The sequence below is a fragment of the Sturnira hondurensis genome, unplaced genomic scaffold (assembly GCF_014824575.4).
Source record: "Sturnira hondurensis isolate 20B ecotype Veracruz unplaced genomic scaffold, ASM1482457v3 Scaffold0002640, whole genome shotgun sequence".
Classification (NCBI taxonomy): Eukaryota; Metazoa; Chordata; class Mammalia; order Chiroptera; family Phyllostomidae; genus Sturnira; species Sturnira hondurensis.
This window is the reverse complement of record NW_028075271.1, coordinates 1,262,580-1,280,236: the sequence shown is the minus strand read 5'-3', so window position 1 is coordinate 1,280,236 and position 17,657 is coordinate 1,262,580. Positions and strand designations below refer to the sequence as shown.

At 57.0% G+C, this 17,657-nt stretch overlaps 1 protein-coding gene across 1 annotated transcript; it reads right to left on the bottom strand.

Annotated features, from left to right (window-relative positions):
- Positions 1-1,204: 1,204 nt before the first annotated feature.
- On the bottom strand, positions 1,205-6,987 carry KCNE2 (potassium voltage-gated channel subfamily E regulatory subunit 2). The gene is made up of 2 exons (XM_037040592.1): positions 6,959-6,987; positions 1,205-1,847 (listed from the first exon to the last, which is right to left on the bottom strand). The coding sequence occupies exon 2, from the start codon at positions 1,836-1,838 to the stop codon at positions 1,467-1,469; it is 372 nt and encodes a 123-aa protein (XP_036896487.1). The 5' UTR covers positions 1,839-1,847; positions 6,959-6,987; the 3' UTR covers positions 1,205-1,466.
- Between the last annotated feature and the right edge of the window lie 10,670 nt (positions 6,988-17,657).

Sequence of the window (17,657 nt, the reverse complement as noted above, 5' to 3'; positions counted from 1 at the left end):
ACCCTCTGCTGGTGCTCCTTCAAGTCTCAGTGTGACAAGAGGACTCAGAGGAGCCTGGCCAGAGTTTGTCAAAGGAGAGCATGTCCGTCACCTGCCGGAAACCTCGCTCCCCTGTCTGGGTCCAGACCCACAGCCTGGGTTTTGTAGCCTGAGTCGCTGCTCTGGACCCCCTGGGATGAATGTCCTGTGTGCACAGCATCCCCGGGGGTCGGATCTGAGGGAGGAAGCCGCTCTGGCCACATCTGCCCTTGGAATAGGAATGGCTTTTCCTGACACTGGGTCTAGTGCTTCTGGCGGTGATGCCAGAGTGCTCACCCCGTGACAGTGTCCAGGTTCTTGTCAACATGCAGGAAAGCATTCAAGGATGAGACGGACTCAGTGGGGCGCATAGGTTATTAAAGTGAGGGCACGCACTCGGGAGGAGGGGAGTGTGGGCAGACTCAGAGTGAGTTGCTTGGGGGGCAGAGCGGGGGGGAGGATTTGATCAGCTCTGGGCACCGGGAGGGGGGTGGTGGCTCGAGGTCTCTGACACTGTGGCAAGGGTGGTCGTCAACGCAGTCCGTCTCAGTTCCCCCTCTCCAGAGGGTGGCCTGGCGGGCCAGAGACCAGAACAGCTTCAAAACTGTGAGGTGGGTCCACACAGCCGCCAACTCCGGCTGAGGCTGGCTTTTGTTTGTCTTACCCCAGGGGTTTGGGGGGGATGCGGGAGGGGACAGGTGTCCAGCTCTAAACCCCTGAACCCTGGAGCATGCCTTGAAGAAGGGCTCCTCTTTAGGATTTTGTCTCCATGCCCTGAGACTTGAGGGCCTCCTCACCCTGGAGCTAAGCAGGTAGGGAGAAGGGGGGGAGGGTCAGCCAGGGGCCCCGGCCCCAGGCATCAGTCTCACTGTTGAGTTGTTCCTCCAAGAGAAGCCACTGAGACCCGAGTTGGGCCAGCCCTTCTGTCCCTGCTCCGCCTGCTTTGCGTTGATCTGTGTGGTAACCTTGTCACCTTATGTCACCATGCTGTTTAAGAATCTGACTTCGTCGGTGCTGCTGGCAAGCTGAGGAGACATGGAGACGACGCTAGATGTTGCTTCTTAAATGACTAAATTCAGTCACCTGATCTGGGGACCGCAGCCTCAGCATCTATGCGTGAAACAGTCTGACAAAAACACGCAGGTGCCTTCCACACCTCTCCCCCCGCCCCCGACCCCCATGGCCGTGGCGCTTTGCTTCCAGTTGGGCTGTATGTCCACCACTGAACATCAGTCCCATGGCACAGAAAAGAAGTCTTCAGCCCCCAGTCCTGCTCCGAAGAGCAAGCATTGGTCCCTGGGGTGGAGGTGTCCCTGTCTTAGGTGACCAACCACGTGATGTGTAGGAAAAGCCCCAGCAGAGTGTCTGCTGAACAGGGGCCATCTGGGTTGGCTCCGTGGCACCGGTGTGTCTTCACATCCGGTGTCAGAAGTCAGCTTCCCTGCCTGTCAGGGGGACATCTGGAACCCCACCGCACCGAGGTTCTCGTGGACAGCTGCCCTGGACTCCTCCAGGCTCAGGATCTGGCTCTTGTACTTGGCCTGCCAGTCGTCCACGATGTACTGGTGGTAGGGGTCGTTGGAGTGCTCCTGCCGCTTGGACTTGACCGTGCTCACCAGGATGGCCACGACGATGAAGGAGAACATGCCGATCATGACCATGAGGTACAAGATGACGTAGTAGAAGTCCTCCGCCTTTACCTTGGCTTGAAGGGCGTTTTGCTCTGCAGTCTTGTTCCTGCTCCAGCTGTCCATGTACTCAGTGAAGACCTTGCTGAAGGCGTCTTCCAGCACCTGCGTCAGATTGGACACGGCAGCCATGCTTCCGTCCTGCTGCAGAGCAAAGAGTAGGACAGGTGAACCCGGTTTTTTAAAAGGGGTCCTTTCTACATGTGCCCACTTTAAGGGATGCAGGAGGGGCGCGTGAGAGGGAGATTACAAGTATTTCTTCTCAACCTGGCTAGTGACTGATGGAGTGCCTACTTTGTTATTTTTCAAACTTTTCATGTACATTTTTTGCATGCATAATATCTAACCAAGGTTTAGTGAAGGACATAAACCATACATAGTACGATCCCAAATTATAGATGTAAATAAATGCACATGGGCATGTAAAAGTGGAAAAAAGACCGGAAATAAATAGTTCAGAATGTTAATAGTGGGCGATATGCTTGAGGAATTTTTTCTTCGTTTTTACACCTTTCTCATGTTTCAAGTTTTCTTTGACCATCTGGCAGGACTTTGTTTTCAAAGCAATCGGCAGCCTCACAAATCAGTGTAACGCCTTGTTCGTAGCGGGCGCTCGGCCAACACCCGCTGCCTAGAGCAACGGCCTGTGCACATTCCGTGTTTTCAGAGAACGTGGCGGGGGGGGGGGCGTGGTGGAGAGGGTGGAAGCTTGGGAAGGGACAAGGGTGGCTTTGGGGGTTTTGGGTCACGCTCCGGGCCGAGGTGGGGCTATTCCCAAGTCTGCCCGAGAGACGGCCGTGTGCGCCCAGGTCTGGAAAGAGTGTTTCGGGTGAGACACAGAGCAATGACCTGAGACGCTGCCTCATTTCTCCCTCCCTCTCTCCTCGCTGCCCTCCCCGTCCTTGCCAGGCTGACACCATCTCTCAGTGGGTGACACCATGTGACGCCACCGCGCGTGATGCCACACCAGGCTCCTCAGAACCCCCTCCTCGGGTCCCTGGCCCCTCTGCCCCGCAGCAGGCCAGGTGCCCTTTTAGAGAGGAAAACGATACCACATCATTCCTTGATTGTAAAAACAACTCAGCACCTTCCTGTTGTTCTCCAAACCCCAGCTCCTGCTGGAGGGTCTCTGGGCCCCTCCCTGGGTCCTCCGCCCTCACAGCCTTCCTCTGCCCCCTCCCTCCATCACCATCATTCTCCTGCTACGTGACATGAGCGCATTCTGTTCCCTCAAGCCGGACCCCTGGGCCCTGCTCTTCCCCTGCCACCTCCTTGCCGCCCAGTCCCGGTCCCCTCAGCCCAGCTGTTACCTGGCCCCACTCTCCGTCTGTCCCCCCGCATCTTCTCTCCAAGCATCTTCTTATTTCTCCTCGAAGCACTCTTTGCGGTCTGTGGTCATCATGTGTGGGTATTGCTCTGTGGTGTCATCCTTCTCACTTGCCCGTCCTCTCCAAGGGGCAGGGTTCGCATCACCTGGGGTCTCTCGAGGGGCTGGCACAGAGCCTGGCCTGCTGCAGGCCCACAGTGGAGGCCCGATGAGCAGATGAATATGCCAGGTCCCCATCTCGAGGGCACTGGTTGGGCAGCGAGGACGGAGGCAGGGACTCTGTGTGCATGCTCAATGGGCGGCACACGCACAACCGCAACGACCCAGGGTGTGCATGGTGGTGACAGGTGGGAACAGGGCGACCCGGAGCTCAGAGAACGGTGCTGGACGAGGTGCACAGACAGAGCAGGCAGGTGGAAAGAGAACTGGAGGGGTGGGCAAGAAGGAGCCCGTGGACTTGCAGGTCCTCCCCGTCGGGAAAAGCCCCAACGACTGACGGCACAGCGGGTTGCCTGGGCCCTGGGAAGGCACTGTCTCCTCTCCTAGTGTGCACCTGTCCCTTCCCCCATGGAAAGGGCTGCTCCAGATCCCGCCCCACCCCGGGAAGGGCTCAAGTACACTTCCAGGGCTTTCTCCCGCAAACGTGCCTTCCCAACATCTCCCTCACAGGGAAGCACTGTGACCAAGATGACACGTTCCTCGCTGTGACGTTCTAGGTCCCATCACTCACGGAGCTCTCGGATCTTTCCCCACCCCCCACGAAGCCAGGTGGGTTGAAAAGAAACCCCGACAAATAGACATGTTTGCCCCACATCACACGCCAAGCACATTCCCTGAACCGTGTGACAGAGGCGTGCCCTTTCCCCTAAAATAACACACTTGACTATGACAGAGTGCAGCCAGGTGGCTTTCATCCAACTCAAGGCCCCTCCACTGGCCCCTTTGCCCTCGAAGAGACAAAATCTGACCATCTGGGGGGAGTCTGAGCCAGTTTCACCTTCCAAAGGCCCCACCCCAGCCCCCACACCATGCCAGGCCTGTCCCCTCGCATGTCCTCGCCCTCTGTCCCTCCGTCCCAACCCTGCCCCATGCCTCTTCCAGTGACAAACGCCGCCCTTTGGCTGTGTGCAGAATCCCTGCCACACCCACTGGACAGAATTCCGTCCTTTTTTGGGAGCCGGGATGAACAGTGGGCTGTGGGCAGAGGCCGCTGGGAAAGCGACAAGAGCTACGTTTACGAACCACAGGGTTGGTGGTGGAGTAAGAAGACCCCCTGGGGGTAAGAGTAAGTGTGGGGGATCCACACTGAGCAACCAGGGACACCAGGGACTGGGAAGGGGGGAATTCAATCCCTTGTGTGTCCATGACTCCGGGGTTTGCCTATTGGACGGCACGTCTCTGAAGTGACAGCAGCATACACCGGGCCACTCGAGGCCCTGCCTGGGGTCTGGTCCCCAGAGGGCAGGTGGCTTTGCGGATTCCTGAGGGATTGGGGCTCCTGTGCCCACCGAGCCCCCCAGAGGTCTCCTGCTGGGGTCCATCCGCGGAGGAAGGAGTTCCTTCGAGGGAAGGATGGGCGTCAAGGTCCCAGGGTCACAGGAAAGGACGAGAGGACAGGCCACCCTCACTGCCACCACAGTCCTGTGAATACTCTCACCAAAGCAACCCATTTGCTTCCCGCCACTTATGATACATCCTGACGCATGCTCAGCTGTCAGCTGCCCGTCCCTGCAGGGCCCCGAGAGAACTGCGAACAGAGGACAGATGCCGCTGTGATGCCGCACAAGGTCCCCAGGACGGCGAGTCGGGGAAGCCTCCCTCTCTACGGCTGGAACGGACGGGGCACTGCCAGTGAGCTTTGGGGGCAGGGGGCCCAGGAGAGAAGACAGACCCCTGAGGTCGCCTTGGTCTTCTCAGTGACCTTCCTCGAGCTGCCTGCAGAGGAAGACACGCGGTTGCTACAGGACAAAGCAGCGGAGTGTCTCCTGACACCCGGTACAGATGGCAGTTTGCTCCCGTCATCTCAGAGCCTCTGGCTGGGGACACCCTGCCCCTGAGCTTCCCCCAGCCTCCGAGGCTGGGCTGGAAATCCCTTCTCAGAGCTGCTTCTGTGAACTTCGCTTGTTTGGTGACTCGTTTACTGTGCTCACTCTGGGACGCTGGAAGCCCCTCCATGACAGGGATTCCCACCTCTGGCCTCCGAACGAGGAAACCAAGGTTGAGGGCGAATCGTCACTGGGATCCTGACCACGGGGCAGCCTGAGCGGTAGGGGGGCCGGGTTTGCCGTCCTCATCCATGACCTTGACCTATCACTGCGAGTTTGGTAAGTGAACAAATGTTCCTCTCCTGTCTACTAGATGGGAGATTTTTAACTACCAGAACAGTGATTTTTTACTTATTGGCAGGGGAAGGAAAGAGAAGGGTTTGCGGATCCCGTGAAACATTTTTTAAAATTTTGTTTTATTTTTCCCCTTGAAAAATGTATGTATGCACATATGAAGCTCTCCGATCAGTTCAGGGGGCTCCAGGCCCCGGAAAGCCCATCCAAGAATCTCTGCAATGAAATGCCTTCGGTGCCGGAGTGGGTGGGGTTTGCTGCCGGAGGGGGCATGGCCACGGTCTCCGGCCTGTTCGAGCTGATATTGCTCATTGTTTGCTCAGCATTTCTAACAGGGACAAAGGCCACTGCCGAGCAGAGCGGGAGGTGCTTTCTGATAAGACTCAGTCACGGAGTGGAAAGGGCCTAAGGGTTGACCCCTGGCCAGCTGAGAAAGTCAAGTCCAAGGTGGATTCCTTTCTTGAACACTGTTGCCCCAGACGTGGCTGAGTGGCCCGCGGCAGTCTGGCCCATAACCCCAGGAGATAACCGAGCACCGTGCGCGAAAGCAGTTCCATCGATGGACTTTCGAACACACTCGAATAGATTTAGCTGTTTCTGACAGCTGGCAGAACTTTCACGGAGGCGCCGACTGCGTTTGGAACACCTGCTCATTCCTCCTCTGAGAAGAAGCGCGCAATGGGTGTTTATAATGCGAAGGCCACCACTGTTTATGTTCTGTTAAAACAGGTGAAATTGCTGTCTATGTAGGTGAAAATGGCCGAATATTGGCAATTTGTCATGGTTCACAGTAGTATTAATACATGTGGACATGCATATGTCAGATATTTTCAACAAATAGTTCTTGCTTTAAAAAATAAAGCAGGTGGGTCCTGAGGGATTGTTGAGGCTGGTCTGCTCGTATGACAAGTGAAACAACTCTTGCCTTCATGTCCAAGGTCACTGGGCTTGCATGCTGGCCACTGTGCGAGGACAAGACGCCCAGCCCGCCAGACAAGTGGCAGCACCCACCCTGTCCTAGCAGGGACCTCACAGTCGAACAACCTCTGTTCTCGTCGTCTGGGGCTGGTCGGCTCCAAGGGGCCAGAAAAGGGAGACTGAGAACACAGCTTGGGCTCTCGGGTGTCCTGACTTGTCCCTGTCTGCAGGACACACACGGCCTCCTGTCTGCAGCTGCGCCTGTCACAAGCGGGCACAGTTCAGCACCAGGGCGATCTGAGGCCGCAGGAAAGGGACACCCACTTGCTCCCCAAACCCAAAGTTCTCCTTTTTGGAAAGATGGGGGTTCGTTAGCATCTGGGCCTTCAAAAGGCAACAAAGTCTTCCATTTGTATACAAAGAATAGCAAAAGACACCCTGTACCGTGAAATTCCCATTAAGAAGTTTCCACACCTTCATCTAAGGGCGATTACTGAAGAGAGGAGGAAAACACCAAAAAGAGGAGGAAGAGGTCAGGCAGGGGGAGAGAGAGCCAGGAATTATTCTTTTGAGCATTTCTTTCATAATTTTCTAGCAAAGGAAACAGCTTTGTTATTCAAGTCCTCAAAAACATAAAAATAAGGAATTTGCAGCGGGAGCGGACTCACCTGTGCAGCGTCTGAATTCCTGCTGCAGCTGGTTCGGCCGCTGCTGCCCAGTGGTGATCGCAGAAGGAGAGGTGGAAAGCTCCGCCTGCGCGCACCCTGGACACCGAGGCCCTGGCCGCCTGCAGCCCTCCCAGCCCGGCTCGGCTCTTATGAAGCCTGATGTTTACTCTCATCTCACGTGGAGAGTCAAATACGGCCCAGAGTCGGGAGCGCGCCCTGGGGCCTGAGTCAGGAGCGCCTGCTTGGAGTCTGGCACCGGGCACAAGGCGACGAGCTCCCTCTTGGCCTTGATGGCAGCTCCAGCCAGGATAGTGTCTGACACAGCGGGCTGCCCTGTCCCTGTCCCTGTCCCTGTCCCTGTTCCGGAGACTGAGTGGGCAGCGCCGTACCCTGATGAGCCTGCGTGCCCTGGGAGCGTCTGGACAGGCCACCTGGGGGAGGGGGCGGCCAGGTGGGTCTATGATAGGGCCAGTGTGACTCAGTGCAAGCACCCTGTGAGCCAAACACTGTTGGAACACTCCTCCCTGAGACAATTTCCCAACGCCTTCATGCTGTCTCATGGAACAGCAGTGGCCACCGGAAGGGCAGCACGTGGAGGAGATGAGAGCAAGGCCTGTGGAGCAGGTGAAGGCCTGAGCAGAGCAGAGCCAACTCTGTGTACCTGGAGGTCCTGTTGTGTCCTGGTGGGGGCTCCTGCAGTTGGCAGAGCGGGCTGGGTGAACGCACACCCCTGTGGGGCCCGACAGGGTCCTTCTCAAGGCCACCACGGTGCTGGGGTCCCATCACCCTGCCCAGCACAGAGGGTCCAGAGGCCGGCCAGCTGGGCACAGGAGGAAGAGCCAGGACTGGAAGCTAATCCTAAGTGCACACACCAGCCACACCACCTGAGGGCCCCCCCGGGGCCAGAGGAGGGCACGGCCCTGTGGTGCCGCTTTGCGAAGGGAACTGGGTTTAACAACAGATTTTCTCCTTAAACGGGACTTTGAAGGATTAGGTTTGATGTTCACCATGGGGGGGTGGGGGGGGCGGCGGCAAGAGGAAGACAGGATTTAAAACTGTCTACAGGTTGTAGTAGTTCATATATTGGGCACCATCGGAACAAACACAAGGGTCTCTGTAATTGCACCCGCTTCTCACGATACTGCTTGTGCTAGAAGGTGACCTTCCCTGTGCAGGTGAGACAAATCCAGGGGGACCAGAATGGCCTGAACCTGCTGGGCAGCAACGGGGCGGTGAGGGGGAGGGGGGCGGGAACTAGTCTTTCGGGAATCTCCGGGGAGGCAGTGACACCTGCTGGTGGCAATGAGGAACAGCACCCGGGCTCGCCCCGCAAGCTGCCCTGGCTGTTCAGCTACATTGCAGAATTCTTCCCTCCCAAAGATGAAGAGAACCCAGTGTGCAAGGGTGCCCTTGGGTGGGTAGAGGCAGCAGTACAAGGCCGTGCAGTGCATCCTGGAGGTTGGGAGCGTGGCTTTGGAGGCTGCGAACCGGGTGAGCCGGTCACATGGCATTCCTGATCTTTGCGAGCTTCCTGGGTGGGACGGAGAAGATACAAGCTCCCACCTCCCTCGGCTGCTGCGGAGGTGAAATGAGATAATGGATATGAAGCCCTGAGTGCAGAACCCGGCACTTGGCAGGGGAGTTACTTAGCCTCTGCATGTGAGCGGTGGCTGTTATTTTAAAGAGAAATAAGCAAGACGACGTGGCAGTGAGAGACGTGGTGGCCGGACTAGACCTTGCCAAGGAAAAGAACATTCTAGCCCCTGGGGGAAAGGAGCTCCTTCGTGGCTTATTCTTATTTTTTTCCATTTTTTATTCTTTTTAAAAATTAAATTTATTGTCTCAGGTGTACAGTTTTATGATGTCATATATTGCAATATGCATGATCATATCTGTGCATTACACATTACCTGTATATTGCATTCTGTGCCCACCACCAGACTCAGCGGCTGATCTTTAGAGAGCTCTGCCCTGTGCCCTGGCTCATGCCACGTGACTGGAATGAGGCGGGTGCAGGAGCGAGTGACCCACATCTCAGTGACAGGTTGCGGAAGCAGGCGGAAGGGGACATTGCTGTTTTGTGCCGCGCCCCCCTCCGCCCCTGTCCCCCAGGCATTGGCCCTCTGGACTCTGCAGGAGGCTCTCCAAGGTTCACTCCAAATTGTCCCCAACTGGAGGGTGGAATGGATCCTGCCCAGAAAGCAAAGCGAGCTCTTTGAGAGAGAGGTTGCAGCCCACTTGTACACAGAGCGCCTCTGCCTGGGCTCGGATACACTTTCAGGGCCCAGGGGATGGGGTCTGCGCTTGGATGTGAGATGGGACGTTATTCAGTCCGATGTCCAGCACTCCCAACACCCCAGGTTCCTCCACATAACAGAGCTGGGGATGGTGGCCGAGCCCTGAGTCGGCCTTTCAAGTTGTCGGTGCTCCCACCCTGAGGCCCAGCCTTTCAAGTTGTCGGTGCTCCCACCCTGAGGTCTGGCCGAGGACGCACCCCAGAGCCCTAACGAGCCTCCTTCAGCAGGACCTGCCTGCTCAGCACAGGCAGGGGGGTGCCACGAGGGGGCGGCTGTCTTTGGGAGTCTGTTACCACTTCTCTGCCTCAGCCAGTCCTGCTGGGAGACACCTGCGTGGGCTTCATCTGCTGGCCTCCTGATCCCCGAGGTCACCCCACACCTTCCTACCCCCTCCGCAGCCCCCCAGCATGACTGCGTTCCAGCCCAGGCTTGTGTCCACCTCCAGAGTTCGCCCTGTGGAGACGACAGAAATGTCGTTCTCTGATGACCCGTGTAGTGAGCTGGAACGACAGCCCCCTGTTCGAGTTTTTCTCTTCCGTGGAGTTAACACTAATTTCTTCTTTTCATTTCTGCTTATCTGTCTTTGAACCTCTCCCTGCACCCCCTCAATGGCCCAATGTCCTTATTCTCGGGAGATGCACCTTGTCACCACAACGAGGGAGCCCTACCAGCACCGCTGCATTCTAACGCCCGTCGCACCAAGTGCAGATGAGGGCGGGGGCGCCTGGGACCCACCGGGGCCGCTGGAGGGAATCCAAGCAGGGCAGCCACTCGGAAACCGCTTGTCAGCCGCCCAGGAAGTTCCTGCAGGGCCCCGACCCCCACTCTTCTGGGTGTTCATCCGAGATCATTGGGAAAAGTGTGTTCAGTTATCTTGATGCTTTCTCTGCGCCCCGCTGCGGAGTGTCCAGCCGGATGACAAGGGTCCCGGGTGGATGCCGCTGTCTCACCGAGGGGCCAATGCAGTTGTCTTCTCTGAGCTACGAACGTGGCCCTTCCCGTTCAAAGCGGCTTCACCATGAACTCACCAGAATATGGGGCTGCTTTGGTTTGGCAACGAAAAAGTGGCCTGTGGGGCACGTTGGAGTCGCTGCTTCAGCGGCCGAGCAAACCAGGCCTTGTCAAAGTTGCTCCTCTTCAAAGGGGCCTTTGCCCCAGGTGCCCCCAGCGTGTCCGGCTTCCCACCTTGGAGCTCAGAGTCTCCACCAAGAGGCAGTGGGTCTGTGGTGCCACCACACAAAGCCAGGGACAGCTGGGTTTCACTGGGTTCTGTTTTCCTGAGTGAGGCCCCAAACCCTTGAAGGCAGGGGCCATGGGCGGGAGGGTGGGTGTTGCCTTTCATTTCTGTTAGTGGACGAAGAAAGTCACAAGGAGTTTATGAGTGCCCCACATCACCCCAGCGTCCCCAGGAGCATTTCTCCCTTGGGTGTTATTCTGGAATCAGTAATACCTTCCCGTGGCCCTAGGAATCGAATAGACTCAAACGAGTGTGCTGGTCTCAGCAGCTCGGGGTTAAAAGTGGGTGGGAAGTTGTGGGGGGTGCCTGGAGGGACAGTCTCTGGGCTTCGTTCCCCAGGGCCTATGGGAGGGAGACCTGGGGGCCTTTGTGGGGAAAGGCACATCTGTGACAGGGGGACAGAGGAGAGGGACCCTAGGGCAAACTTGGTCTGCTTTCTGGCTTTGCCAAAGACCAGACCTGCCTTGCGGTCCAGGCTGAGAACCCAGGTACCCGTCATGCTTCCCACAAAACTTCCTGCAATGTCCATAACCAAATCTCTCCTCATTCCCGAGCCCAGGGTCTGTGCCTGCTGCCGGGTGGGCTCTCCCTGCGTGTTCTGTGTCGACACAGACGCTGGCGGGACGGAGAATGGGGAGTCACTGTGGGCAACAGTGAGGAGGTTCCTTAGAAGCTAAACGAAGGTGGGACGGCCCCGTGAGGCCGCCATCCCGGGCCTGGGCACTTACTCACGAGGACCGGAACCAGCATCTTGGAGAGTCAGGAGCGGCCCTGGCCATGGCTTCACGGTTCCCAAAGCCAAGGACGAAGGAGCCTAAGGGCCCAGCGGCAGCGAATGGACAAGGAAAGCCGGGCCCAGGCCTGCAACGGAATACTGCTCCGTCTTTAAGGAGAAGGGCACTGTTCGACGTGGGACAGCATGGAGGAACCTCAAGGACACTATGCAGAGTGAAATAGGTCAGTCACAGAAAGACTCGTCCTGCACCACCCAGAGATGTGAGCTGTGAAGTGGAGCAGCTGGGGCTGCTGGGAGACAGACAGGGAAGCAGGTGTTCCCCATCAGCAGCAACCCGAGTCCTGGGACACGAACTGGCCATCGGCCACCTGCCTGTGGCATCGGCGTCACTGCTCAGCGTCACCACGCTACACAGACAAAAGAGCCTGCGTCCCGCAGCAGCCCCCAGGGGCCAGCACAGCCTTCTGAGTGTCAAAAAATGGATGGCTGGGCACCTGCGGGCCACCTCTGAAAAACAGATGACCACTTTGGAGTTCCTGGGCCTTTGAGCCTGGACAGGCAGGTGTTTCTAAGGGGTTCCCATCCGCTACAGCAGAGAAAGAAAATCCAAGCCAGAGGCTGCAGTGTTCAAAGGACCAGCCACCCTGTGTCCCCACACAGCTGTCAACATGCGTGGCTCTCAGAGTCACCAAGGGCACAGAGTCCAGGGTGACAGGGGCCTCCCGGGCCCTGGGCCAGGCTGTCCTCATAGCCCCCAGCCCTGGGCGAGGCTTTGGGCTTATTTCTTTTCCAATTTGTATTTTAGAGAGCAATGGGTACAGCTGTTCTATACATTTCTTTTTTTGTTATTACTTTTATTTTGAAATCATTTTAGATGTAGAGGAAATTGCAAAAATGTCGGGTCCCTTGTGTCCTTCACCCAGCTTCCCTCCACGGTGACAACAGTATGACCAGGACTGGGACATGAGGCTGTGGAGTCAGTCCAGGAACTTACTCAGGTTTTGTTGTACTTGCACTGGTGTGTGTGTACATGTGTGTGTACATGTGTGTGTGTGATCTGATGCAATTCCATCGGACACAGAGGTTCGTGGACCCCCCACCATTACTCTCATCACACAGAACTGCCCCTTGCTCAGCACTAGGGAACCCCTGCGTAGCCCCCCTCACAGCCCACCCCCCTCCTACCCCTGGCCCCTGCCACCCTCTCTAGACACCTGTCACTGGGAATGTCCTATAGATGGGACAATACGGCATATGGTCTTTCAGGACTGGCTTTTTTCCACTCAGCACACTGCGCATGAGATCCACCCAGGTTTCTGGGTCCACAGCTAGTTTCTTTCCATTGCTCAGTGGCACTCCCCGCCAAAGACACTGAAGGTCAAGGACGTCGGAGCTGTTCTCAGCTGTTTGCTATGGCGCATGGAGCTGCGAGGGCCTTGCCCACACAGGCTCTGATGGGAACATGTGCTTCTGTTTTCCGGGATGAACGCTTGAGTGTGCAATTGCTAGGTCAGGTGAGAGATGCCAGTTTAGGGTTTTAAGAAACTGCCAGGTTGGTTTCCGGAGCACTGCACCCACTTCATCCCGACCAGCAGTGAGTGAACTTCCAGCTGCTCCGTGCCGTCCCAGCAGAGCCCTGTGTCTGGTGCCCGTGCTGCTGAACCCCAGGACTCTGCAAGCATTAGAACGACCTGCGGCCCTGGAGGCTATCTGCCCCAGCCCCCTGGTTCTGCACCGGGCTGGGGGTGGGGGGATGTGGTAACGAGAAGGGACTGGGCCATGTCCCCAGCCTCCCCGTTCCCATTATCACCCTACCTTCCCTCTCAGCAGAGCGGAACCCTCTCCAAGGCGCCTCTGGACACTTGTCCACGGTTGGGCAGGACCTAAGAGCCTTGTGCAGTCCCGGGGGGAGGTCTTACCCAGGAAATGTGACCTTGAGCATTGCTGCTCTTGAAGAAGCCAGGTTCTAGCCACCCTTTCGGGTTCCTGCAGGGCTCCCGGTCGACTGCCACACCACCTTCTCTCGGGAAATGACCAACAGCACTGTGGTTCAAGCACAGTCTGAAGTTACAGTGGCTTTCCCGGGTTCAGCCCGCTCCTGCCCCATCAGTAATGTGAACGGCATGGCGACAAGCTCAGCTACTCTCACGGATGGAGCACCTACCGTGTGCTGGGCCACGTGGGAGGTGCTTCATGCATGGTGCCTCAGGCGTTCACGCCACCCAGCAAGGTTGGCACAGTGAGCCCCCAGATGAGGAAACCGTGGCTCCGAAAAGTCATCATCTCAGCCTCAAAGTTTCAGAGTGAGAGCCAGCTCCGGGTCGTTTTGTTTTTGCACAGCTGCCCACGGGGCAAAATGCATAAACCGTTGTCTTTGGTGATGAAAGTGGCCTTTCCTGCTGTTTTCCGAGCTTCCAGGGGCAAGGTGCTTCTCTTTTCGGTTTTATACCTGAAACGTGGGCAGCAGACACCAGGTGGCGCCAAAGCTGAGCTTTTCCGAGGGGACCAGCCGGACTTTGCACACACGGGGCTTGCTTCCAGCTTCAGCTGTACGGTATTTCTGGCACACGAAGCCCTTTATTAAAATAGCAGACATCCTTGCTTTCTTAAAAACTGAGTCACCGACTTTCAACATCTGCTTACATTTCTAAGAGAGTTACACTTTCCAGCAAAGAGTAAAGAAACACCATATCTAGTATCTAGAGAGAATGGGGAATCTTTTCACTGAGCACCCATTGCTTCCAACCACTCCTTGTTCTGACTTTGACCTGTCCACATATGAGCGCCCCGAGAAACTGTCTGGGACCCCTGCGGCCTTGCGAGTGATGCAAAGCCGTGACTTTCTCGGCCATCCTCTGTCTGAACGCACCCGCGGCCTCGCTTACTGTTGACGAGTTTGCTGGAGACTGTTGTAGGAACTGAAGCCTCCTCATGTTGCTTGTCAACGCCCGATGCCTCAGACCCTACTAATTTTTCCCGTGTCCTTCCATGAGTCTGGGCTGTCTGCTGCTGCTCGTTCTCCGCTGCCAGGCCGTGCAAGCAGAAAGACGAGTCCTCTTCATCTGTTTCCCCTCTCTGTGACCTCTGCTCTCCTTGCTCCGGGTGTTCCCCGCATGGAAACGTTCACTCTCCCTGGTTCTTCCGAGGTTCTTCTCTTTGAAATTCCAAGTAGGGTGCCCAACTTGTACTAGTCTGCCTGGGAAACTTTTCCCATCCTGCGTCCTCGGAACCTCCTTAATCCCAGGCACAACGGCACGGTCCGTGACTTTTTTCACTTTGAGTTGAGTAAAAGTTAACCTGCAATACATTTAAGATTAAGATTCAACTTCCACCACTGTAGCAGGCATGACAGACCATTCATTCATTCATTCATTCATTCATTCATTCATATGTTATGTAGGAGTCAGCTCCCTCTGCCATCCCAAATNTCCCATCCTGCGTCCTCGGAACCTCCTTAATCCCAGGCACAACGGCACGGTCCGTGACTTTTTTCACTTTGAGTTGAGTAAAAGTTAACCTGCAATACATTTAAGATTAAGATTCAACTTCCACCACTGTAGCAGGCATGACAGACCATTCATTCATTCATATGTTATGTAGGAGTCAGCTCCCTCTGCCATCCCAAATCCATCTAAGTGACTCCTCGTGTTCCTTTCTCTGCGGTTTTTTGAGGCTGACAACTTCTTCCACATCCTTTAAAGCCCACAGTGCTGAACCCAGAGTCTAATGCAAATAGACGCTTCACGAATGGTTATTAAGTGGAGGAAGAGAGTGATGCCCCCCCGTCCCGCCCCTGAGACCACCACCTGTCCGCGGTTCCAAGTATGTCCTTGGTCTGGAAGCTTGCGAGCCCCAGCTGGAAGCTAAAGGAAGCTCTTCAGAGGGAGCAGCAAAGGGGCGCCCCGGTGTCCCATGGGGTCTTGGTTATGACAGGGGCAGCAGTGGCCGACAGTTTTCAGAAACTGCTTTGAACTTGAAAACTCCTTGCTACCGCCCCCCTCCCCCAGGGAATAAAATCTGCCCAAATTTGGTTTTCATGAGGTTGATACTTATGAGGAGCTAGCATTTAGGACAGGCCCATAACTCGGGAGCACTCTGAATTGCACACCGGACCCCCAAGGCTCAGAGGTGGAGGTCAAGGCCACAGGACCGGAGAGAGGAATTTGCCCGAGAGATCACTCTCTGTTCCCAGATAAGCTCTGTCTCTTTCCCCGCCGGCCTCTCGGTAAAAGGGAGAACTGGACAGCCGGCGGTGGGAGCCGAGGTCCTGGCAACCGTCCTTGAGACGCGTCCACCGCACTGTTTACAAGTTCCTGCAGCCAGCCCCGGGATCCAAACGCAGACAACTCTGTTTACGTGACTAAAATAGACGCTTCCACCGTGTGATTAAGGTGGCCACCGGGGCCTGGGCCACCTCGAGGAGACATGTGCTGAGGCTGGAGGCGGGGAGGGCAGGGCAGGGCACAGGCTCCACAGGCACCCGGGGCAGGTGTGGAAGGTTTAGACTGGTTTTCTGGCCCAGGAATCGCCCCCAGTGGGCACGTCGAAGATGCATGGGGGGTCCACACAAGTCACAGCCCGGGCTCTGCTGTTTCCGTCGGTCACAGAGGACAGACTGTCCCCTAAGAGGGGGCCCACTGGGCACCGCCCCTCCAAGACAGCTCCTTCCCCAGCACGGTGTTCAGAGTGAAGCACCCCCTGCCCACCCCACCCCAGGAGACTCGTTCCCACATGTGGTTCCAATCAGTAATGAGTCTCAAACGCTCTAGAGCCAGGAGACATCCACCCAATAACACCCCCTCCGCACGTGCTTGTGGACACACTGTGCCCCCCACACCTCCGGACCCCTGGCTGCATGGGTGGCGTGGCCTTTCTGCACGAGACACCTTCGCAAGGCTCAGCGCAGCATTGCTTGCCCCGGAAACATGCTGCAACCCTCCTCCACCTGGAGGAGGCCCGGCTCCCTCCCCTGGGCCCGGTGCTCACCCATCTCTAAGCCATCTGCCCCCTAGGGGGCGCTCCGTGGAGTCCGTTTCTGTGGCTCATCATCCTTATTTGGTCCTCAGCCCTGGCGTCGTGTCCAGAGTGGGCGGTTACGTTGGCAAATGGCTGGTGACCTGGGAAGGCAAGGCCCAGGGGCCAGAGGGCAAGGGCAAGGGCAGAGGTCACTCCTGGTTCAATGCCAAGGACGTGAGGGACACCTTCAACAGCACCTCCCCAAGTCCGGGCGAAGGTTCCTGTCACGAGCTTGCGCCATTAACCAGGGGCTGCTGTGGTGTCTTCTGTGAACTCGTGCCCCAGGGAGGGGCAGAGCTGGGTGTCATGCCCGGGAGTCTGAGGGCGCCTCCTGGGCACCCGCTCTGAGCATTTGCCTCGACAGTCTGTGGTCCATGCTCGTCACTGGCACACTCTCCCCTTTCCTGCTCGACTCCGAAAAGCACAAAAGTGCATCTTCTCCGCTCCCTTCCAACCCTGTCTAGGCCCCTGGCTGAGTAGGAACGAACGAACTCAGGGCTGGACGGACTCATCGCTCGCCCACGGGAGGCCTGGAGGACCCGAGGAGAGGGCCTGGGGCAGCCAGAGTCAAGGCCGCCTTGCCTGAGGCCCAGCCAGGCAGGGACTCCACCCTGGCCCGCAGCACAAGGGGCTTCTGGGGAACAAAGGGTGACAGTCCCTGCCGGGATCAGCAGGGTCTCATGAAGCCATGGGTCAGAGGAGGAGATGCAACAGAAAAACTCCAGTTTTGAGCTGAGTGTTCTTTTCTCTTTTTCTTCAGAAAAAACAAACATAAGGATTCTTGGCTAAGTCATTATGGGGGAAGCAGACGGCTGTGACCGCAGCTGGAGGGCAAAAGCCCCCAACGGTCATCACCTATGATCCCGGGTACGAACTCAGGAGCAGGAGGCCCCACTGAAGTCACACTTGGATGTCAGACCCGCGGAGCAGGGAGGGCACTGTGGCGGCCAGCACGGCCCGGGCACACACAGGGGCATTCACAGCCCGAGGCCGCAGGCCCTCCCGCTGCCTGTGCACCCCCAGCTGCAGACAGAACGCTCTGTCTCGGGCCCTGAGTCAGGACTGCACAGAATTAACTGTAATAATTGGCAGGTGGGCCCTGCTGGCTTCTGGGTTTTGATTCTCCGGGGGCTCGTGAAAGAAACTACCTGGATGCCCTGCCGCAGCCAGTACTTAGCTTGGGCTCCGAGAAGCGTCAGGTTTCCACGAGAAGAAAGAAACGGTGTGGCTGCAGCTGCCACGGACAGGGCTCCAGGACAGCCTGGAGGGGAGAGGCCCCCTCTGGCCCACAACCAGCTGTGTCCCCGGGGAAAGAGGAGGGAATGGCCCTCATGCTGCTCTCCTCGGGAGCACAGGACGGTGGCCAGGACAGGGCTCCTCTGAGGGTACGCGGTCGGCTCTCGTTTCTCATTT

Coding starts and splice junctions, on each gene's coding strand:
- KCNE2 (XM_037040592.1), bottom strand. CDS start 1,838: ATGGCTGCCGTGTCCAATCTGACGCAGGTGCTGGAAGACGCCTTCAGC.